General features: G+C 38.7%; 1 protein-coding gene and 1 long non-coding RNA gene across 11 annotated transcripts in view; one reads left to right on the forward strand and one right to left on the reverse strand.

Moving 5' to 3' along the window:
• The window catches only part of tcf12 (transcription factor 12), a 283602-nt gene that overhangs the window by 220586 nt on the left and 39253 nt on the right, over positions 1-23763 (forward strand). For 6 of the 8 annotated variants that reach the window (XM_048562540.2, XM_048562541.2, XM_048562538.2 and 3 more), the window contains 2 exons: positions 14021-14092; positions 17967-18173. In XM_048562540.2, coding sequence (XP_048418497.2) covers positions 14021-14092; positions 17967-18173 — 279 coding nt within the window. The remainder of the gene's footprint in view (positions 1-14020; positions 14093-17966; positions 18174-23763) is intronic. The other 2 variants (XM_048562545.2, XM_048562548.2) reach the window with 1 other exon arrangement.
• The window catches only part of LOC125467118 (uncharacterized), an 84113-nt gene that overhangs the window by 7802 nt on the left and 52548 nt on the right, over positions 1-23763 (reverse strand). For all 3 annotated transcript variants that reach the window (XR_007250577.2, XR_007250575.2, XR_007250576.2), the window contains exons 2-3: positions 22829-22949; positions 3268-3324 (exon numbers count right to left, since the gene is read on the reverse strand). This is a non-coding gene — a long non-coding RNA (uncharacterized LOC125467118). The remainder of the gene's footprint in view (positions 1-3267; positions 3325-22828; positions 22950-23763) is intronic.

Raw genomic sequence — 23763 nt, forward strand, 5'->3', positions numbered from 1 at the left:
CCTCACCTTGCTCAGCAGCTTCCTGTGAGGCACCGTATCAAAGGCCTTTTGGAAGTCTAGATAGATAACATCTACTAGGTTTCCCTGGTCTAACATACTTGTTACTTCTTCAAAGAATTCTAACGGGTTTGTCAGGCACAACCTCCCCTTACTAAATCCATGCTGACTTGTTCTAATCCAACCCTGCACTTCCAGGAATTTAGAAATCTCATCCTTCACAATGGATTTAAGAATTTTACCAACTACCGAGGTTAGGCTAATCGGCCTATAATATTCCATCTTTTGCCTTGATCCTTGCTTAAAAAGAGGGATTACAACAGCAATTTTCCAATCATCTGGGACTTTCCCTGACTCCAGTGACTTTTGAAAGATCACGACCAAAGCCTCTGCTCAGCCACCTCGCTCAGAACTCTAGGATGTAGCCCATCGGGGCCAGGGGATTTATCAATTTTTAGACCTTTTAGCTTTTCTAGCACTTTCTCTTTTGTAATACCTACCATCCTCAACTCTACCCCCGACTCTCCCGAATTATTGGCATACTACTCATGTCTTCCACTGTGAAGACTGACACAAAGTACTATTTCCTTATCTCCCATCACTAGCCTTCCAGCATCAATTTGGAGCGGCCCAATATTTACTTTGTCCTCTCGTTTGTTTCTTATGTATTGAAAGAAGCTTTTACGATCATTTCTGATATTACTAACTAGCCTACCTTCACATTTGATCCTCTCCTTCCTTATTGCTCTCTTTGTTATCGTCTGTTTGTTTTTGTAGCCTTCCCAATCTTCTGATTTCCCAGTGCTCTTGGCCACTTTATGGGCTGTCTCTTTTTCTTTGATATATTTCCTGACTTCCTTTGTCAGCCATGGCTGTCTAATCCCACCCCAGATAATCTTTCTTTTCTTTGGGATGAACCTCTGTACTGTGTCCTCAATTACACCCAGAAACTCCTGCCATTGTTGGTCTACTGTCTTCCTCGCTAGGCTCTGCTTCCAGTCGATTTTCATCAGTTCCTCTCTCATGCCCCTGTAATTACCTTTATTTAACTGTAACACCATTACATCCGATTTTGCCTCCTCTCTTTCAAACTGCAGACTGAACTCTACCATATTATGATCGCTGCCTCCTAAGTGTTCCCTTACTTTAAGGTCTTTTATAAAGTCTGGCTCATTACATAGCACTAAGTCCAGAATAGCCTGCTCCCTTGTGGGCTCCATCACAAGCAGTTCCAAAAAGCCATCCTGCAAACATTCCATGAATTCCTTTTCTTTGGATCCACCGGCAACATTATTCACCCAATCCACCTGCATATTGAAGTCCCCCATGATCACTGTGACCTTGCCTTTCTGACATGCCTTATCTGTTTCTCGGTGCATCTTGCGCTCCTGGTCCTGATCACTGTTAGGAGGTCTGTACATAACTCTCATTATAGTTTTTTTGCCTTTGTGGTTCCTCAACTCCACCCACACAGACTCCACATCCTCTGACCCTATGTCATTCAGTGCCGTAGATTTAATTTCATTCTTAACTAACAAGGCAACCCCAACCCCTCTGCCCACCTCCCTGTCTTTTCGATATGTTGTGAATCCCTGGATGTTTAACTGCCAGTCCTGAGCTCCCTGCAACCATGTCTCTGTGATGCCTACCACATCATAATCATTCAAGAGGATTTGTGCTGTTAATTCATCTACTTTGTTGCGAATACTATGAGCATTTAGATAAAGTGCCTTAATGCTAACTTTCTTATCATTATTAGAGAGATTGGAAATCCTAAGATGTCTTAAGCTATCCTTCCTTTTTGTTGTATTCCTAGTCTGCCTCGAGCTTAAACCCACGTGTGTACATGCTATCCCGTTGTTTATCTTTCCATTTAACTCCATACTCCCTGTCTCTTTCACTTACCCTTCCCTCCGAGTTAGAAGTTTAAAGTCATACTGACCACCCTATTTATCCTTTTCGCTAGAACACTGGTTCCAGATCAGTTCAGGTGGAGACCCTTCCAACGGTACAGAACCCCCGATTCCAAAACTGATGCCAATGCCCCATGAAATGGAATCCCTCTTTCCCACACCAATCCCTTAGCCACGTGTTTACTTCCCTAACTTTCTTTTCCCTATGCCAGTTAGCACGTGGCTCAGGCAGTAATCCAGAGATTATGACCCTTGAGGACCTGTACTTCAATTTCTTTCCTAGTGCTTGATAATCCCTGAACAGGTCCTCTACCCTAGCCTTGCCTGTTGTTAGTCCCAACGTGGACCACAACAACTGGATTCTCCCCCTCCCGCTCCAATGTCCTTTCAACCCGGTCGGAGATGTCCTGCATCCTGGCACCGGGCAGGCAACACGCCATGCGGGAGTCCCGATCCGGCTTGCATAGGATACTATCTGTCCCCCTCATAATAGAATCCCCTATAACAACTACCTGTCTTTTTGCTCCCCCCTCTTGAATGGCCTTCTGCACCACGGTGCCATGGTCAGCTGGCTCATCCTGTCCACAGTCCTTTTCCTCATCTGTACAGGGAGCAAGAATCTCATACCTGTTGGTCGAGGTCAAGGGCTGAGGCTCCTGCACTCCTGAACTCAGAATCCCCCTACCTGCCTCACTTACAGTCACACCTTGCCCCTGAACACTTTCTGAATTTGAGTTATTTAATCTACCTGGTGTGACTGCCTCCTGGAGCAAAGTGTCCAGGTAACTCTCCCCCTCCCGGATGTGCCGCGGAGTTTGAAGCTCAGATTCCAGATCATATACTCTGATCCGGAGTTCTTCCAGCAACCAACACTTGCTGCAGATGTTGTCGCTGCTGTTCACAATGCGATCAGCCAGCTCCCACATCATACAGCTACAGCACATCACTTGTCCAGCCATTATTAACTTATTTAGTTAACTTTTACAATTTATGTATTAAATGCTTTCTAGTACTTCTTTGTTACACTCTTTTTCAATTAAGCAATTAAACTTTTAATCAATTACACAACACACAAGGATATAAATTGAAAAGCCTGACCTTAACAACACACGAGAGTCCTTCTCGGCTAGAGCTCCCGCTCTTTCTGCTGCTGGAACAGGAATGGAGGCCTCTGTCGGTCAAGGTAGGTATTTGCTAATCTTTAAAGCAGAGACTCACCCATCTGTAGGCCTCTGATTGATGCTCCCACTCTTCACGCTGCGAGTCTGTGGACTTTTAATTAGGTGACAGGAGGAGGGAGGTCCTACTTTGTAGGACCTGGGGCTTCGAGGTAAGTGCTTAAATAACAATCACTTACCATCCCAACTGCCTCTCTGCTCCGACTTCACTTATGCCCGGCTCCCGCCGCGCTCTGCTGAAGAAAAACAAGACGATGGGACAAGGGTGAGAAAATGGAATGAGACTGGTTATGTATTATTTTTGACTGGATCAGACTTGCTGTAGACCTCTATGACTCTATATCCTTGCAGGTTTATTTTCTTCAAATATCCGTCTAATTTTCTTTTGAAATTATTGAGTATCTCTGCTTCTGCAACATTCATAGACAGTGAGGCCTAGGTCAGTGCTACTTGCTGTGAAAAGAAAGGATCATACTGACATTGCTCTCAGGTTTCTTGCCTAAAGCCTTTAATCTGTATCTGCCCTTGTAACATAGGTTAGTGGAAACACATGTTTTTTGTTAACCAGGTCTAAACCTGCTACAATCTTGTGAACCTCTATATGATCTCTTCTCAACCTCTTTTGCTTCAAGGAGAACAAAGCAATTTTGTCAATATAATCTTATTGCCAAATTCCCTCATGCCTGGAACAATTCTGATAACCTCCTCTGAAAATTGTTAAGGATTTTCATAACCTTCTTGAAATGTGGTGACTAGAACTGGGTGCAGTACTCATGTTGTGGCAAAACCAGAGCTTTATAAAGGTTCAGTATAACTTCCTCTCTTTCAACCTCAATACCTCTATTTATGAAGTGCTGAATTTCAAATGCTTTACCGATTGCTGTCAATGTGTCCTTCCAAGTTCAGAGAGTTTGGGAATGAATTTGCCAGGCCCTGTGTCCCTCCACATGCTTTCAAACTGTGTCATTAAGTACATATTGCTTCTCCCTCTCCCTTCTACCTCTCACTTCTCTGTATTAAATTGCATTGCCACTCTGATAGATCTCATTTTCACTGTTTGGTGTACCTCCAAATATAATATAAACAGTAAATTTTGTAATTTTACTCTTTTTTTTGATAAAAAAATGACTTAAATATCGACATCCCAGTACTGACCCTTAACACTATTGTCATTAAGATTCCAGTTTGAAAAGAACAACCATTTACTCTGAATCACTGTTTCCTGTCTTCGAACTAGTTTCTTTAATCCTCATTGTTAATGATCCTCCTGTTTCATGGCATACAGTTTATTGACCCAACCATTAATGTGGCATTTTGTAAAGTGCTTTATTAACATTCATATAGGCAACATCATCTGCATTCTTCCAACAACAACTTTATAGAACGTTAAAACGTATGTTAGATCAGTCAAACAAAATCTGCCTTTTACAAAACCATACTATCTATTAATTAACCCAAACCTCTTCACGTACCTTTTAATTATTTGCCTGACTATTTGTTCGTGAAACCCAACTTAGTACTAATGTTAAACTGAATGAGCTGTAGTTACTAGGAATGTTTGTGCACCCTTTCTTGAATGAGAGATCATAATTCGTTGTGTTTGTGTAGTGTAGTGGTTATCATGTTTGCTTAATGTGCAAAATGTCCCTGGTTCTAAACCTGGCAGAAACAGCTGGGATTCCTCCATGGTTACTAGCGATAGGCTTCTGCATTGACGTAGGCAGGGTCAGTTTAGCTCAGTTAGCTGGAGGGCTGGTTTGCACGAGTAATGCCAATTCCTGCACTGGCTGAGGCTACCATGAAGGACTCTCCTTCTCAACCTCCTCCTTCACCTTAAACGCACCACCAGTCATCCGTCTCACTCACTCTCTCACTCACTCACTGTCTGTCTCTCTGTCTCTCTCGTGCGCTCCCTCTCTCTCTCACTCACTGTCTCTCTCGCTCTCTCTATGTCTGGTTGAGGATATCTAACTCCCTTATCCTCCTACATAAAATAAATTGCCTGTAACTTCATTCCTTAGTTCTTGCGAAGTCCTCAGTCGTATAGTGGTTAGTGTCAACACCTGTCACATGGGAGACTGGGCTTCAATTCCCTGCCGTGGAGACTCCAAGCGTTTTGTGCCTGGAACTCGCTGCCAGGGGAGGTAGTGGAAGCAGACACTACAGTGACTTTTAAAGGGCATCTTGGCGAATACACAAATGGGATGAGAATAGAGGGCTATGGTTACCCTGGAGGTATAGGGCGTTTTAGTTGTGATGGGCAGCATGTTGGTGCAGGCTTGGAGGGCACCTCAATACCTCTATTTATGAAGTGCTGAATTTCAAATGCTTTACCGATTGCTGTCAATGTGTCCTTCCAAGTTCAGAGAGTTTGGAAATGAATTTCCCAGGCCCTGTGTCCCTCCACATGCTTTCAAACTGCATCATTAAGTACATATTGTTTCTCCCTCTCCCTTCTACCTCTCACTTCTCTGTATTGAATTGCATTGCCACTCTGTGCTGTAATTTTCTTTGTTCTTTGTTCTTAATATTAGGAACAGTAGTAGGCTGTTTGGCTCTTTGAACCTTCTCCAGCATTCACTAGACTCATGGCTGATCCAAAATTCCTCCTGCACTTTCCTGCCCTTTCCCTGTAACCCTTAATTCCGTTACTGTTCAAGAATCAATCCATCTCAGCCTTAAAAATACAAAAGGACTCCATACCGTAAGCTCTTTGTGGCAAGGAGTTGCAAAGGCTCTCAATCTCTTAAGAAAGGAAATTCCTCCATGTCCCAGCCTCCTCTCTCATTACCTCAATGAGAATAATCCCAACCTGCTCAGCCTTTGCTCATAAGACCATCTCTGCATACTGGTGATCATCCCAGTGAACCTTCTTTGAACTGCCTTCAATAAAATTAAATAAGGGGACCAAAACTGCCCACTTACTGCTGATGTGGTCTCACCAGTACCTTGTACGGTTGCAGTAAAACATCCCTGTTCTCATGCTCCAACCCTCTGAAATACGGCCAACATTCCATTAGTCTTCCTGATTACCTCTTGCACCTGTGTGCTAGCTTCCTGTGTTTTCTGTACCCCCAAATCCCTTTGGGTTTCAACTTTCTGCAAATTTTCTCCATTTAAATCAAGTTGTTCTTTTGTTCTCCCTTCCAAAATGAGCAAGTTCACATTTTCCCACAATATACTCCTTTTGCCAACTTCTTGCTTACCTAACTGATCACATTATGTCTGTAAACTATATGTGTCACACTCACAACCTCCCTTTCTTTCAATTTTATTGTTGTTTGCAAATTTGGCTACAGTACATTCACTGCCTTCTTCCACGTCATTAATGTATATTGCAAACAGTTGGAGTCCCAGCACTAATCTGTGTATAACTCCAACCTGAAAAAGAATCCCTTATTCCCACTCACTGTTTCCTGCCAGTTCTCTATCCCAGCTAATATACTACCTCCAGCCTTTTATCTTATGACTTAACCTTTTGTGAGGTAATTTGTCAAACACTTCCTGCAAGTTCAAAGAAATACATCTACTGGTTTGTTTTGAAAAATATGTGTACTTAAGTTCCATATAAACAGTAGTTTGATGCATTTTATGGTAACTGTGTTTCAGAATGTATTTGGTTCAATTTTTTTGACATGCTTTCAGTAAAAGGCAGAAGGAAATTCTGAAATCCTAAATACTTGCTCAGTAAAAATAACTGTACTTTGTTGATATATAATTTTAATTTTTACTTTAATTGATTACTTATAAAACAATTCAAGTTACTAAAATATTTGCTTCTGTCAGAACTCCAGCAGCCTTGAATGAGCTTAGGAGTGAACCTTCTTGCTGATTCTCAGTTGGGCAATTTTGTCTCAAATGATCCCCCTTTTAGCAATTATTTCCGTTTTCCAGTTATTTGGCTACTTTTATATATTGCTCAACCCTTGTGTTTCATTTTGATGCAACTTGATTCTTTTAATTGTTGTGTCTTCTGATAAAGTTGCCCAATTTTTCCTGTTTCAACTTTGAGACTCTGAAGGCCAGACCAGATAAGCAACTGATTTACAAATTAGCTGAGAACAGGACTAGGCCACTTAGCCCCTTGAGCTACTTTGTCATTCAGAATATTCATGGCTTATCTGCAACTCGACATTCTCATTTAGGCCTAGGTCCTATGTACATATTCACATCTGTAAATAGAATAGAGCATGAGATTATGGGACCTTAAGCCATCCTAGTTTTACCTTGGGATATGGCCGTCACACTCGTAGCCTTGAGTCCAAGGAGCACAGAGATGAATATTTCTGACAAACAAGTGGTATGGCTATCTGCTGACAGATCTGGCTTGACCACATTAAGCACCATCACTTTCCTTTGATCATCCTGGAGAGTCAAGGTAACCTTTACTTTTTATAATCAGCAGTCTACCAAAACCCCTCACCACCTTCAACTTCAGTAGGTACGTGACAAGGTCATGGATTCGAGCATATGTTTGACTGCTTCTGCTGCTTGCCCTGTTCCTGTTGATTAGCCTGTCAAATGGAGAGCATTGTGTTTCCTCATCCAATATGTGATTGAAGCCTCACCTTGTGTTTATACAGTATATTACTTTTGATATGACTTTTATGGTTGAACATATTCATTTGAATTGGTGTTGGGAGAGAAAAGCTGAATATGTATCATCTAGCGAAATCCATCTTTCAATATAGGCAATCTGACCATACTCGGTGCCTGCACCAGAAAATACCTCAAGTTTTTTTGAAATGTTAACGTATGCATTCTTGCATTAAGAAATACTGATAAAACACATTAATTTTGATGTCATGTGGTAGTCCAGAAGTTGAGTATTGCATGTTGTGCAAAGACATATTTTATCAAAGCTTTTCATCTTGTATTCATTAGAATATTTACCAACAATGCCAGTTCAAGAGGAAAACTAGAATTTATACTGCTTCAGAAGAGTGTGCTGGTTGGTTGGCAATGCACTCTGATTGACTGAAAGTCAAACTTATCTAAATCTTTAAAAAATATGAGATACTAGAATTTCAGTCAGTGTAAATTGTTCTTTCTAAGGCATCAGAAGTGTTGCAAGAATAAAAGGACATTTTCATGAAGATTTTCATCCTGCACTCAATCAGAAAATTTCATAAAGATACAAATTCAAGTCAACCTGCGTAGTTTAACATTTAAACTAAGCCTAGCTAGTTATTGTCAATGCATTAATGAGAGTGCATTCTCCAAGGAAATGCTTCTACGAATCAGACTGCACTTGCCAACCAATCAACGCACTGCTCATGCGGTAAAAATTTTGGCTTTCCCCTTGAATTTGTATTCTTGTGAAGTATTCTGCTGAATGCATCACAAAAAACTTCAACAAAATGTATTTTTTCAATAACACCTTTTTTTTAGAAGAAGAGCATTTTACACTGATATGCCTTTTTTTGATGCCCTTAGCAAATGTGGCAGACTAACAACTTGTAGCTGTAATGTTGGGAGGGGGGAAGAAGCCTTGAGTTGCTCATAAAAAGACCCTTAAGCCAGCAAAAGAATTTCAGGTTGGATTACCAGACAATTGTTGATGAGGTGAATTGATTAAAGACTTGAAGAAGGAAGCTTCACTGGTGATAAAATGTGAGGCTGGATGAACACAGCAGGCCAAGCAGCATCTCAGGAGCACAAAAGCTGACGTTTCGGGCCTAGACCCTTCATCAGAGAGCTGATGAAGGGTCTAGGCCCGAAACGTCCGCTTTTGTGCTCCTGAGATGCTGCTTGGCCTGCTGTGTTCATCCAGCCTCACATTTTATCATCTTAGAATTCTCCAGCATCTGCAGTTCCCATTATCTCTGAATACTATTTTAGCTTCACTGCTGAGTCTGATTGTTCTTTAGTTTGCAACACCAATACTTTGGTTAGTCTGATTCTTGAGACTTGAAATCCTAAAATATATCTAAGAACTGTGTGTTTCATTTTGAATGCTGGCATTAGTCAACTTTTGTCTGATTATGATTTAGAAATAATTATTACTGGTGTTAAGGTTAACAATATATACTGACAGCTTAAAGTTACTTTTCCAAGTAGACATCAGAGCATTGTGACCAACTCATATGACAAAAACAGTTGTAAACTAAAACAAAGTCATTTAAAAAAAAGAATTGAGACTGCTGGAAATCTGAAATAAAAACAAATTGCTGGAGAAGCTCACCAAGTCTGGTCGCATCTGTGGAGAGAAAGCAGAGTCAATACTTTGTGTCCAGTGACCCTTCATCAGTTGTAACTTTTTCTTGGTTGTGTTGTCACATAATTCAAAAAGTCACAGTTTACGGTTTTGAGGTGGAATTGATCTGCTAACGGAAACTATTGACTTGTAAATACACATCTGAGACAATATTCACACAACTGCCTTCAGCATGGTGGAAGTACGTACACGGGACAACTTAGTGTTCAAGTTGGAGACTTATCGATTAATTCTCTTAAAAATAAATGCTAGGGTGTTCACTATTACTTATCCTGTTCAATGCCTCTTTCATTGTTGTACTGAATCCAAGTGTTGTGGTATTCCTGAGTGTTTATTTCAGAAATTTGAAGTTCTCAAAGTACTGGACTTGTCATCACCAATTGTTTATCCAGAGTGCAGTCTTAGGGATGTATCTAGTAAGCAGGTGGCTTGTTTTTCAGTGTGCTGAGCAACAGATTAGAGTACTTACATCAAATTCATGGCCTAATCTTTGACCCTTTTTTTAGCTACTGAAAAAGACCTGAGCCAAACTTCCTTTTATTCTATCCCACTGTATCTGAGGTAAAACCTAGCTTCTGTCAGAAGCTTTGGATCCTAACATGAATCATAGCTTCCACTACCACCACCACCACAACCCCCCCACCTGCAACTTGAGGTACCATTGAGAACATCCTTAAACTATACAGAGTCACAATGTTGCACTTGTCAACCTATCCATTGATGATATCATTGTTCAAAATTGTGAATTGAATGATAATAGATCATTTGGGTGGATTTCGCAAACAGCATAAACTTTTACAAGAAATGTCTCATTTCTCTCAGAAGTTCCAGGAATAATTGTTAAACAGTGCTACTACTAACCTCCTGTGCAATATTGAAGAAGACATTGAAAACAATGGGTAGCATTGAGCAGCCTGTGTTTTTTAAAAGTACTTGCTCGTTTACCTCCTTTCACAGATCTTGAAGCTGGCAAATAAATGCCAGATAAAATGAAGGTGTGTATGTTTCCATTTCCATCATGAAAACCATGTGCTGAGTATGGTGGTTACCAGAATGCTCATTGTAATTGAACTGGTGAGTGAGGAGAGGGTGGGGAAAGAGGAGAGAAGTCATGCAAAATAAAACCTAAGTAACTGAAAACTTTTAAAAAAGCTTTCGGCAAATACTATAATCCAGAAAATGTAGGTTACACTTCAAAAAATTGTTTTTGGAGAGGGAGTAAGGAAGCTATTTTGAGCTTCAACCCCAAGCTCTGTTTTAGGTTCATTTGTTAAAGTCTGAAGACATCTTATCTCCATTGACTGTAGTAGGGCTAGTCTGATTTACTCAAATAGAAAGAAGTAGGAAATCACTTTTTTGCCTGCTGCTGAGCATTATTTACAGATCTTTATGAATGTTTATTTGGTGATTCTTCCCACAGGTGAACAAGCTGTCAAGTTAATAAGAAAGATGTTTTGGATGAAATGCCATGGGAACAGCCTAAAACTGGCTGGGGAGGATGTGAACACTTTAAATGGTTGATTATCAGGACAAAAGAGAATGAGGAACATGAAAATCTAAATTTTAGCTAAGGGAGAGGGAAGAAAAACTATACATTTGAACCAGGAGTGACCGGTTTAAATGTGATTTGGCCTACTTGTGATTGGGTGAGCATTTCTTAAAATGTATATGCACTTGCTTTAAAAAAAACCTTTAGGCCAAATTTGAAACTTTTTCAGGAACCTTTTTAAAAAGATTAACTTTTTGAATAAATAAACATAAAAGTAGATTTGTAATCCCACAGAATTCCAAAAGGACTTCGTTTTGTCATCAGGTTCTTTTTATGTGACATCCTATTCAATGAATTGGCATAAAATTCAACATTTATGAAAATACAGCCTGACATATAAATTCTCTGATATAATTCAATGATATTAAGAACTGAACAAAGATCAAATTGAAAATCTGGGGTTATTAACATTAACAGTTCCTTCAGTTCAGTGATAGGACACGGTTGCTTTTGTTTTTCAAAGAAGATTTTCTAACTATGTGTGTTTTTCTCTCCTCTTGAAAGAATTTTTAATGAAAGATGTTTTGGATGAAATGCCATGGGAACAGCCTAAAACTGGCTGGGGAGGATGTGAACACTTTAAATGGTTGATTATCAGGACAAAAGAGAATGAGGAACATGAAAATCTAAATTTTAGCTAAGGGAGAGGGAAGAAAAACTATACATTTGAACCAGGAGTGACCGGTTTAAATGTGATTTGGCCTACTTGTGATTGGGTGAGCATTTCTTAAAATGTATATGCACTTGCTTTAAAAAAAACCTTTAGGCCAAATTTGAAACTTTTTCAGGAACCTTTTTAAAAAGATTAACTTTTTGAATAAATAAACATAAAAGTAGATTTGTAATCCCACAGAATTCCAAAAGGACTTCGTTTTGTCATCAGGTTCTTTTTATGTGACATCCTATTCAATGAATTGGCATAAAATTCAACATTTATGAAAATACAGCCTGACATATAAATTCTCTGATATAATTCAATGATATTAAGAACTGAACAAAGATCAAATTGAAAATCTGGGGTTATTAACATTAACAGTTCCTTCAGTTCAGTGATAGGACACGGTTGCTTTTGTTTTTCAAAGAAGATTTTCTAACTATGTGTGTTTTTCTCTCCTCTTGAAAGAATTTTTAATGAAAGATGTTTTGGATGAAATGCCATGGGAACAGCCTAAAACTGGCTGGGGAGGATGTGAACACTTTAAATGGTTGAATATCAGGACAAAAGAGAATGAGGAACTTGAAAATCTAAATTGTAGCTGAGGTTGAGGGAAGAAAAACTTGGTGGTTGCCAGAATGCTCATTGTAATTGAACTGGTGGGTGAGGAGAGGGTAGGGAAAGAGGAGAGAGATCATGCAAAATAAAACCTAAGTAGCTGAAAACTTTAAAAAAAGCTTTCGGCAAATACTATAATCCAGAAAATGTAGGTTACACTTCAAAAAATATTACCCCCCATCATGAGAGGCTTGGATTGCCCGTTTTCACATGTGCAAACCTCTTGTCATGTAGAGGCTGGTAGGGTGCAATTATCATAATCAAATATTTCTCCCTGAGTCAGTAGAAAACATGATTCAAGTTTAACAGTTTCTCAGAGCATTTCCCATTCGCCACTCGCATTGGAAGGGCCCAGGACAAGATGATAAGGCCATGAATCCATATCGGAAAACTGGACTTCATAAACATGGAGATTGAGTTCAAAAGCCTGGAAAGTTGTACTGGACCTTAGTATGTCACCAGTCAGGCCTCAACTAGAATATATTGTGTCCAGTGCTGAGCATCACACGGTAGCAAGGATGTCAAGACATTTGAGTGGTAGGTATATGATTACTCAAACCGTAACATAAAAGAAGGGTCCAAGTTATGCAGAGAGACTGATGACCTGATTCTGTTCTGATTAAAGTTCACAAATCGGAAACATGAACTCTGATTCTCTTTCCAGAAATAGTTCGGGAACTGTAGGCTATTCTCAGCATTTTATGTTTTATTATTGAAGAGCAACAGAGTTTAGAATGGATCTGATGGAGGTGTATATGAAGATGAGGAATTTAGATTGGGTAGATTAAATGGCACTTTTTCTGTTAATAGAGGGGTCAGTAACCAGGATGTGTGCAGTTAAGAAATAGAGGGCAAGAGCAGAGTTGAGGAGCAGTTTTTTTCAGCCAGAGGGTGGTGGGAGTTGAAACTCAATGCCTAAGGGTGGTTAACTTTTAAGCAGTATTTAGATATTCAGTTGTGTTTGACATAGCCTCCAGGGCAACTGCTCAAGACCTGAAAAATGTTATTTGTGTAGCCAGGACTTTGTTGACTGACAGGGACCCATTGGGCTGGATGACCTTCTGTCAACATCCGTAGGTCTAAAAAAAAGAGAATGCTAAAAGAAACCATTCTACAGGTACTGAGAAAAACAGCAGAAATAATGATTGGGAAAAACTCAGCAAGTTCAGCAGCAGCCATGAAGAAACAATTTCGTGTTTCAGATCACTAACTTTTCATCAGAGCTATTTTGACAGAAGGTCATCAACCTGAAATATTAAGACTGTTTCACCATTCAACTTCTTTCTTATTCACAGTTCCTACCAAGCCTGATCTTGATTTGGGGAATTTGTGCTGATTTGTTTTTTTTCTCTATACACTTTCTACTCAGTGATGGTGTGTGATACAAACATCTGAAAGGCATTTTGTACCTAGTTGACCATCTTTGTAGGTGTCAGAAAATAATATTTATGTTCACAGTTTGATATTTGGAAGATTGGGTATGAATAGATGGGCTGATAAACACAATTGCTGGTGGAAACTTTCTGCTAGGGCATTGGATATAATCAGAACTTTTCTACATGGGAGCAGGAAAATCTGTAGGCTAGTTATTTAGTTCCAGAGTGCCAGTTATAAAGAAGCATTTGTAAAGGTGTGAGACAAAATTGCTTCCTTACCTTTTCAGCAGAGGGAGGTATAGAATCAGAAAATAATCTTTACAAGAATGGAGCAATGAAGATTTTATCCATCAGTTTTCTTTGTTTTTAGCAGTTATTGCTGAGTAAATTTCTCTTCCATTCTCTAAATACAATTATGTCATTTTAATATGAATTCACGTAGCTTGTTGGATTTGCTTAGCTTTTGATTTGTTTATATTAATGCTTTTTGCTTCTTGTTGTGTCTTGGCTTTACCAGAAAAACCGGGTTGAACAGCAGCTTCATGAGCATTTGCAAGATGCAATGTCTTTCTTAAAGGATGTCTGTGAGGTACTACTTCTCTTTCGACACTGCATTTCCATTCATGGTTTACTGCTGTAGACCTGTAGACCATCTGCATGAATTACAACATGTACCGAGGAGTGTATTTATTCTTGCTGAAATCCATACTCTCTGTTTTTATCATTTTAGTTTTTTTTACATTAAGTCACTGGGTGCGTGCGTTGCTGCCAAAGCTTGCATCAATTGCCCATCCCTCATTTCCCTTCAGAAGATGACAGTTAGTCACCTTCTTGAATAGCTGAAGTCAGTGTGGTGAACGTTCTCACACATTGCTGATTTGTAGGGAATTCCAGCTTTTTGGCCCAGTGACAACAGAGGAATGGTTATATGTTTTAGGACAGATTGGTGTGTGACTTGGCAGTGGAACTTGAAGGTGGTTTTCCTGTACATGCTACCTTTGACCTTCGAAGTGGAAGAGGTTACTGGTTTGGGAGGTACTGCCACATTCCTGCCCTGTACAATATAGATCGACATATGCTAATATTCTTGTGGTGGATGGAGTGAACGTTTAAAGTGGCAGTTGAAGTGCCAGTCAAGTGGCCGTTTTGTCACTGATAAGAGCTTAAGAAACATGAACAGAAGTAGGCCTTTCAGCCCCTTGAGCCTGTTCCACCATTCAATAGCATTATGACTGATCAGACATTGCTCATGTCCACTTTCCTACCCTTTCCCCGAAATCTAAAATCTATTAATGGAGTTTCTTGAAACTGTTCCTTTAAACAATTGAGGGCCATTCCATGAAACTCTTTACTTGTAGCTGTAGATGTAGATAAAACTTTCAGTAGTCAGGATGTGAGTCATTTGCCACAAAATACTCCGACTTGCTTTTGTCACCACAATATCTGTGTCTAAGATTCATGCTGACTGTTAGGATGTTGGTAGAGTGGATTTAATGAAGTTACTGAATGTCAGGGATTTAGATTATTCCGTTTTGAAAGTGGTTGTTACTTGACGCTTGTGGGTCGTAAATATACTTGCCAGCTAGCTGAACCTGAATGTTGTCCATGTCTTACTGCTTGTAAGCAAACACTACTTCACTATTTGAGGTATTGCACATTCTGAAAAGCCCCACGTCTGAACCTGTGAAGAAGAATAAACTATTGATGAAGCAGCTGGAGGAGGCTGGGCCTAGAATATTGCCTTGAGGGAGTCCTAAATTGAAGTGCTGGACTGAAATGGTTGTCTTCAAGCAACCACAGCCTTGGACTTAAGTATGACTTTTGCCAGAAGTGAGACCTCCTTTATGGCTTACTCCTCCTTACAACAGATTTCAATTTTACTATGACATCTCAGTTTATTACTCAGTTCAGTGCTGCCTTACTATCGAGCACAGTTAGTGTCATTGTACCTCTGATATTCATCTTTCTTGTTTGGACAATGAATGTATAGAGAGTTAGAGCTGGGGTTACTGGCGGAACTCAAAATGAGCGTGAAGCTACTTGTTGACCTCCCCTTCCAGTTTTGCAAATGATTGAAAGTAGACCTGTGGGGTGAAAATTGGCCGGCTTGATTCGTCCTACTTTTTATGGACAGGACTTCCTGGGCAGTTTTGCAGTTCATTGGATAAATGCAGTATTGTAGCTAACTTGTTACAGCTTGGCTAGAGCTGTGACTCATTTTGGATAACAGGTCTCCAGTTCTGCAGTTAGAATGTTGTCAGGGTGCATTGATTTTTCCGGTACCTTCATGAGTTTCTTGATATTATGTGAAGTGATAAAAGGTTTAGAGGGATGCGGGCCAAACACAAGCAAATAGGACTAGTTTAGTTTTGGAAACTTGCTCGGAAAATTGGACAAAGGGTCTATTTCAGTGCTGTATGACACTGTGACTCCATAATTGGTGAAGGATTTATTTTTGTGATAGCAAGGACCTCAGGAGGAGACAAATCTAATACATAGGCTTAAAAATTATTGTAAATACTTCAAACTTCTCATTTACCCTCACATGCTGGGCCCCACTGTCATTTGAGTTTACGGATGCTCATGAAGCCACCACCTCGCTTTTGTCAATTAATTGTCTACCATTGTTCGAGTCTGGCATCGCAAGGAATGGAGGTTAATCTGATCTCTTGACTGTGATATTGTTCAGCTTTGACACATCTGCTCATTAGCTTGCACGTAACGCTGTGTTGTAGCTTTGCCAGGTTGCTATCACATTCAATAAGTATTTGTGGTTTATTTGTGTTGTTGCTCCTGACATGCTTATTCTTTATTCTGTTGCTGCTGATAGCCTAATGCATTCCATCAGGTGCCCAGATCTGAGCAATTAGATCTGTTCTGAATCTGTCCCATTTCACAATTGCATGGCAGAGGGTTCTCTCAGGATGAAATTGAAACTATGCCAATGTGAGGATCACTGATCTTTGACAGGAAGATTGATGAGGAATAGGTCATGTATGTTTTTCTCCTTATGTTGGTGTTCTTGCTGTCTTCACAGGCCCATTCTGTCAGCTTGGTACTTCAGAATTTAGCCAGTTTAGTCTGTAATGTTACTACTCACTGACTTTGGGATGGATAGATTTTAAGACCATTAGGAACAGGAGTAGGCTGTTGGGCCCCTCCTTGAACCTGCTCTGCTATTCAGTAGGTTCATGGCTAATCTGACATTCCTCATATCCACTTTCTGGAAATTCCCCAAGACCCTTGATCCCCTGTTGATCAAGATGAATCTCAGCTTTAAATATTCACAAGGACACTGCCTGTATAGCTGTCTGGCAAAAATTTCCAATAACTCTCAACCTTCTAAAAGAAGAAATCCTTCTCACTTCTGTCTTAAATTGGTGCGCCAACATCAAAGACCCCCATCCAGAAGATATTCTGTGCTTTTCCTTTTGTCAAAATGTGTTGACAATGGAGGAATACGAATTCACCAGCAGAGAGAAGGTGACGGGTAATCAATGTTCAGAATTCCAAGGACCACTTCCTTCTAAATGTAAAACACTGTGCCACCTAATTTGGTTGGCCTGTTTTGCTGTTGTGGCAGGAATGGTGATGGAGGAATCTGGAACGTGGGCTGAAATATCAGATTTTGTGGATATGACTACATCAGATTACTGCTTGACTTGTCTTCAGGTCAGATTTTCCATTTGTGGCACAGAGCCAAAATATTTGAGGAGGGGTTTTTGTTGGATTATTTGGTCTGAATATGTTTTTGTCCTGTTTGAATCTTGACCCTACTTGATGTGAGGTAGTCGCTCTGATTTTATGCTGCCTGTTTTCTTTTTGGTAGAGGTGTGGCACAACTGCATAGGTTGCTAGATCATCAGGAGGTTAAAGTTAGCCACATTGTTGTAGGTCTAAAGTTGCGTTTAGTCCAAACTGAAAGGCATTAGTGAACCAGGATTTTCAACAAGAATCCGGCGGGTTTCGTGGACACCAGCTTTTCATTCCAGGTTGATTTAATTAAATGACTTTAAATTTCCCAGCTGCCGTGGTTGGATTTGAACTGTACTTCAGATCGTTATTCCAGGCTTCGTGATTACTCGTCCACCAATATAATCACTATGATGCCATGCTTAGTGAAATTATAAGTCCAACAAAAAAAATGTCAAATAACTGAAATAATTATCTTAATGATTCTTTCTTGTCCTGAGAAAATTGCATACTTTCAGATTGCTCTGCCCATAATGTTCCTTTTTAATGTATCCTTTTTTTAAAGTTCCTTTTCTCCAGATATCCAGTTTATAATTTGAAACATATTCCAGATGCCTGTCGCTGCTGTTGAGACCGTTTGTTTTTGTTGCCATTTCTTTCCTTTCTTGTACATGACATGTTTTAATACATTAACCGACCAGCTGTGAGTTTACCTCATCAGAAGTGTTGCCAAAGCAAATGTTTTCATTTAGAATGTTGTTTCTTAACAGCAAACACGAATGGAGGACCGTCTAGACCGTTTGGATGATGCCATCCACGTTCTCCGGAATCATGCCGTTGGGCCTTCAACAAGTATGTCTGGTGGCCATGGTGACATACACAGTTTACTGGGGCCATCACAAAATGGGCAAATTGGAGGAATGAATTCAAACTATGGAACATCTGCACTTGTAACATCTAGTCGACAAACATCAATGGTAAATTTTTTTGTTGTTTCTGTATTACAAAGAGAGAAATTGCTGTCAGTCTTCATGGAAAAAATTTCCTGAATGTCCAATTCAAGATTTTTATTTGAGTATTGCACAGCGTTCAAACCAGAATTCGGCATGAATTTTTTCTAGGGAAGAAAATTAGTTTGCTCGCTGAAGCTTGTAAAATAAGTAAAGTAAATAAAACCTTAATAGTGCAGAATATGAAGGCTAAAGAATTATTATTAACCTTGGCTACAAATTGTACATTGAGCTGATAGTTTTGTTTAACACACTACTGTTGCATATAAAGGTATTCCATTACATGTAAATTTCTCATTATGTTATCTTCAAATGTACTAATTGATTTTAGGTTTAAAAAACATTTTCTTCTTCAGAGTGTGAGGTAGTGAGCTTAGAACATTGGCTGCATTGTTGCTACAGATATGGTGACTGGCTGTATGTTCATATGTTATTCCAGATTCAGCTTTTCTTTTGAGAGATAATAGATAACTGGAATATTTGTCTTACACTGTTTTATTGTGCTGTATTTGCAAATATGATGTGGAACGGTCTGGCAAATTGAAATGTTTGCCCTTTACAGCAGATGTGGATGTGCTCAGAGCACGTCACTGCTGTGAATTAAAATGTCTAAACAGCACATACCTGCATGATTAGTTTTCAATATCCATGTTGCTGCTCAAAAAACATCTGGAACTCCCACAAGTGCATGCTATGCTGAGTATATCTGGCAGTCATGCTGTATCTGTAACTTGCTTAGAAGCATCGCTTTTCTGTAAAGTACGTTTTCATGCATTGAACACAAATAAATGATTTGGTTCCATTCAACATATCCTAGCTCAAGGAAGAAAAGATATTACCAGCACCAATCTGAATTGTTCAGCTGTCGTGTCTCTGGTTTTCCACTGTCTTCAACACTGTAAAAACCTGGTTTATAGTAAAGTTTTCATTGAAGGTTTGGGATCTGTCCAAGGAATATTGTCTACACTTGTACGAAATATGCTTTCTGCATCTGTAAAATGCCATGTTACGGTTTTTAAGTTGAAAAACCATTTAGTTGTAGTTCACATTGCTTGTTCAGCCAAACTTATTTTTTGCCAAGAGCCGTGTAAGAAGTGTTAACATAGAGATATTCATTAAACTTGAATATAGTTAATTTGGTGCAATTCCTAAATGCAGTATGATAAACTCTGAATCTAAAGAAAAGCCTATATGAATGAGTTGTAGTTTTGTCTATGCTTTCAGCGAAATCTTCGTCCCCATCTTTATCAAAATTAAGCTAAACCTAAAATGAAGTAAACCTTTTTAGATATTAATATACTTGAAAGAACATAAACCAAATGGAAGTTGAGTTTTTAAGTCATTTGAGCCTTCCAATTGTTTACTTCTGCAAAATGTTACTTATTTAGCAAAAAAATCCATGTTTTACTTTTATGCATGGAGTGTGCATTTAACTTTGGGTGATTGCTGATTGTCAGATTTACAGAGAGATAATTTGTGTATAATTGCCAAGAAATTCTTCCTTGAGAAGTGGTTACTTATTTCTCTTGTTTTTTGATACTTCAGCTTTTTTTGAAGTGCTGTGCTATTTAATGAGGTGTCAGTGCAGGTGAAGGTTTTGTTCTTCTTGCAATAATTATGTTAACTTTATACATTGCTGTTGGATTTCGATTATGGCATTTGAGTCAGTCCACTTTGATTCTGTCTTTGTTTCTCTGGATAACTACAATTGTCAATGTGTTCATTGTCATGAATTCTAATGATATTTTATTAGATGCTGTTTCTTAGTTTAAGTTTGGCGCTATGAAAGATGGCTCACCTGAAATGTAAGCAGAATTCCACTAAAGTTTTTCAAGTGATGCTAGATTAAAAGAATTAATTCATGTTTATCATTGCAATGTTGAGTACTTGAAAAGGTAATATCCATTCACTGTAGTAAGAGTTTCAAAATGATCAAACTACATTTTAGGTTATATAATTAATATATATTTCAAATGTACTAACCAGTGATCCTTCCATTTTTATATGTTTTATTGACTACTCCTGTCTCAACAGCCCTTATGACGTGGAAGCAGCTTTGTTCAGCCAGTAACAGTACAGTAACACTAGATGCAAGTGTCAGATGACATTCTATCTGCCATAAAGAACTTTACAAAGCATTTTAATCTAAAACTTTAATGACAGGTACGTAGGGTATTTTTATTTACAATCTCTTTACTGTTCCTTTTCCATTGTCAGCATTAACTGCAGCTCTGGATATTACCTTTTTAAAACCACATTGTCTACTATAGCTGCTGGAAATTGTTTAAGGTTTGAGATGTACTTTGGGATTTAGGCTTTTGGACAGTCAAGTTTACTTAGAAGTAAAATTTTGAGTGGATTGTTAAATTGGACTTCTAGTTCTGATAATTAGGCTCTGTTCTAAATAGTGCTGCTGTAGTTTCAAAAATCTGTTTACTGTTTACACTCCATAGCGAATCTGTACCCGAGCACAGTTAAACTAAAGTTGTTGGAGAAAACCATGTTCCTTAGTTGCTTTTAGTGGAAAAATGTTAACCCTGCAAGGTTCTCGTCTTGATGGCAAGAGTAACAGTGTTGAAACTGCACCTGCAACTTGTTTTCTATTGAGGTATAAATACCTTCTGTCCCTTCCCCAAAATTTTTGAGGTTAATGCCTTGTGAAATCCAGTCAGAATTGAGAAAACAGGCTTTTTCACAGAGAATTTTTAGTTTATGCTTACATTTTTTTCCAGATGTGTATCTACTGGCACAAATGTTGTCTATCAATTTTTATAGAGCAAATGGGTAAACCAGGCAAGATGATCTGTATTGCAGAACCTTGGAAAATTACTTGAAAAAGTGAATTCACCAACAGTGCATGAAGAGGGACCAGAGCTGATGGAATGCAAGGTTTAATTTGTGTTTGTGAAATTAAGCTTTTTAGTGAAAAGGATTTGAGAACAGCTGTAGTGGAAATGTCCATTGAGGCAAACAATTTACAGATTAGACCCCAGATAGAATCAATTAATCAAATCCATCTTGTCTACAAAATCTGGGATCCATTGATATATAAGAGAAAATTTCATGGAAAAGCGATGAAGCAGATATACTCCATGATTTTAAGTTTCGCTGCCAATGTGGAGTTTCCAAAGCTATTGTTGAGCAGAAAAAAAATACAGCCACATGTTAACATATTTATTCAACATGCCTGATGTGTTTCATACAGTAAAACAGGCCTGGATGTTGTGCAAATTGTACTTCATTTCTGCTTCAGAAACACATGAAAAAGCAGCTCTAGGTACTGTCCTAATAGTTGCCTCAAAACAATCACCCCCATACTGTAGCATAGACATCGATTTCAATAAGGAAGGATGTGATTTATGTCATAGTAAAGATATGACAGGCACCACCCCATTTGCTGTTGATCTATTTATATCATCTGACTATATTGCCAGTGTCTTTCGTTGTCAGTGACCTTTGCTGGATCCTTTTGGAACCTTTCACCACAGAAGAAAGAATTTTGCCTCATACTGTCTTCCTTCCCTTCCTTTTTGGTGAACATCCTCCTTCTCCATGGCCTTATTGGCTGCATGCTGTCTCACCCTTCCTACAGCAACTTTACCTCACTCTTGCATGCCCCTGTCTTCCCACACTCCACCTTTCCCTGCCTCCTGTTTCAGCTGATGTTTGCATCTCACTTTCAGTACAGGTTGCGTCTACAGATAGCAATCAGTAGTGGATTGCTGCTAATTTTTCTTATAGCAAATGACTAATGCTGAAATCTGTTTAGGCATTCTTACCGGTCAAGTAAAATTGTCTAACTCCACACAATCATCATGTGAAATCTTTGCTCTCTTTAAGAGTCATACTATCTTTTCACATTGCTTAAGCTTTTTAAAAAAAAACTAATGCCTAACAACAGAAAGAAGAGATAGTGTGTCGATGTTTTCCATCACTATGACATTCATTTTTCACGAAGTTTAGGATTAATGCTAACCCTAAAGGTAGTATTATTAGAGTAATAAGATGTTCCAAAGTGTTTTATGAGAGGCATATAAAGCAAAATTTGACACTGAGCCACATCAAGCTATATATTAGGGAAAATGGCTAGATACTTGAAAATAGAGCTAGGATTTGAGAAGTAACTCAAAAGGAGGAATAAATGGAAGAGAGATTTTAGGAAGGGAATTCTAGATCTTTAGGTCTTGGCATTTAGAAGTATGGAATATTTAAAATTTGGAGCTTTTTAAGTATCAGAATTGAATCAGACTGTATATCTTGGAGGACTGTGGAGCTGGAGGAATTACAGAGACAGGGAGGGGTGAGGTTATGCAATGAGAATTCCAGTACTGCATGAGCAGAAATTTCCTTCAATTAAATATTGGAAAGATAAAATCTTTGGACCCCAGAACAAACCCATGTTCCCTAGCTGCCAGCTCTGTTACTGGCCATAGGAGCTGTCTGAAATTGAACCAGACTTTGGTGTAAATTTAACCCTGAAATGAGTTTCTGAGCACACACCCATAACATCACTTATTTCCATCTCAGTAATTTTGTCTCTGCCTTTGGAAATCTTTTGAAAATGTTTTTTTATTACTGATAAATGTAACTTTTGCAACATAATGCTTTCAATTTTTACAAACCTGCAATCATTTGAACTGTGGCCGCTCAAGTCCTGTTCACCCATCATCCCTGTGTTCACGATCTATGGCTCTGATTCAACTGTCTCCCAGTGAAGTAGCACTGATTTTGCTAAAGTTTCACCTGTTGGCAATGTAACCTTATTTTAGTTTGAAGTCGTTTTACTTCCCATATTTAGCAGTAACTTATACTTTCAGCAGCCATGGCAGTAAACATCAAAAGGGTTAAATCCCTGTGAAACATATCTGGGGAAGGTCGGTATTCTACTTTGCATTTTTTCATTTTGTTCTGTAATATTCAACCCTTAAAAGCACGTTTAATGGCAACCTTTCCAAAGTTAAATTCCATTTCCTCTTCTGCTTTTTGTGCTTTGGCGTCTGGACATGCTGAGAAATCTCTTTCCTTGTGTGAAGGAGTAGAAAAATATGAATATTTTACGTGCAAATTGCAGGATGTTAAATATTGATTTATAAATATGTTATGCCTTTGAAATAATTGCTATAATTAAAACGTCTTAACAATTTAATAAATCAGTAATATTTAACAGACGATCTTTTTTGTTTTGTTTTCAGTTTACACATTGTCAGAGGTACACATAACGTACACAGTACAATTGAGACAGTTGCATTTTTTGAGAAGCAATGTAGGAATGCAAGCTGGTACTGAAACTGCTTAATCCAACAGTGTGTGTAATTTTTTATATTTTACTGGATTTATTTAACGAGTTCATATTTTTCTTTAACTGTAAGCTTCTAGATATTCTACAGTTTTGCTTCAACGTACTGTAAGGGACATTTTTGTTCCATGCTTTTCTGATGTATGCTTGAAGACTAATTGTGCTGCAAAGCATTTTCTGCTACTAGTTTCCTTTCCCCCAGTCATCAGATAATTTACATGATACTGCTATAAATATAACTTTTGCATATATATTTGAAAT

This window comes from Stegostoma tigrinum, chromosome 33 (genome assembly GCF_030684315.1).
Source record: "Stegostoma tigrinum isolate sSteTig4 chromosome 33, sSteTig4.hap1, whole genome shotgun sequence".
Taxonomy (NCBI): Eukaryota; Metazoa; Chordata; class Chondrichthyes; order Orectolobiformes; family Stegostomatidae; genus Stegostoma; species Stegostoma tigrinum.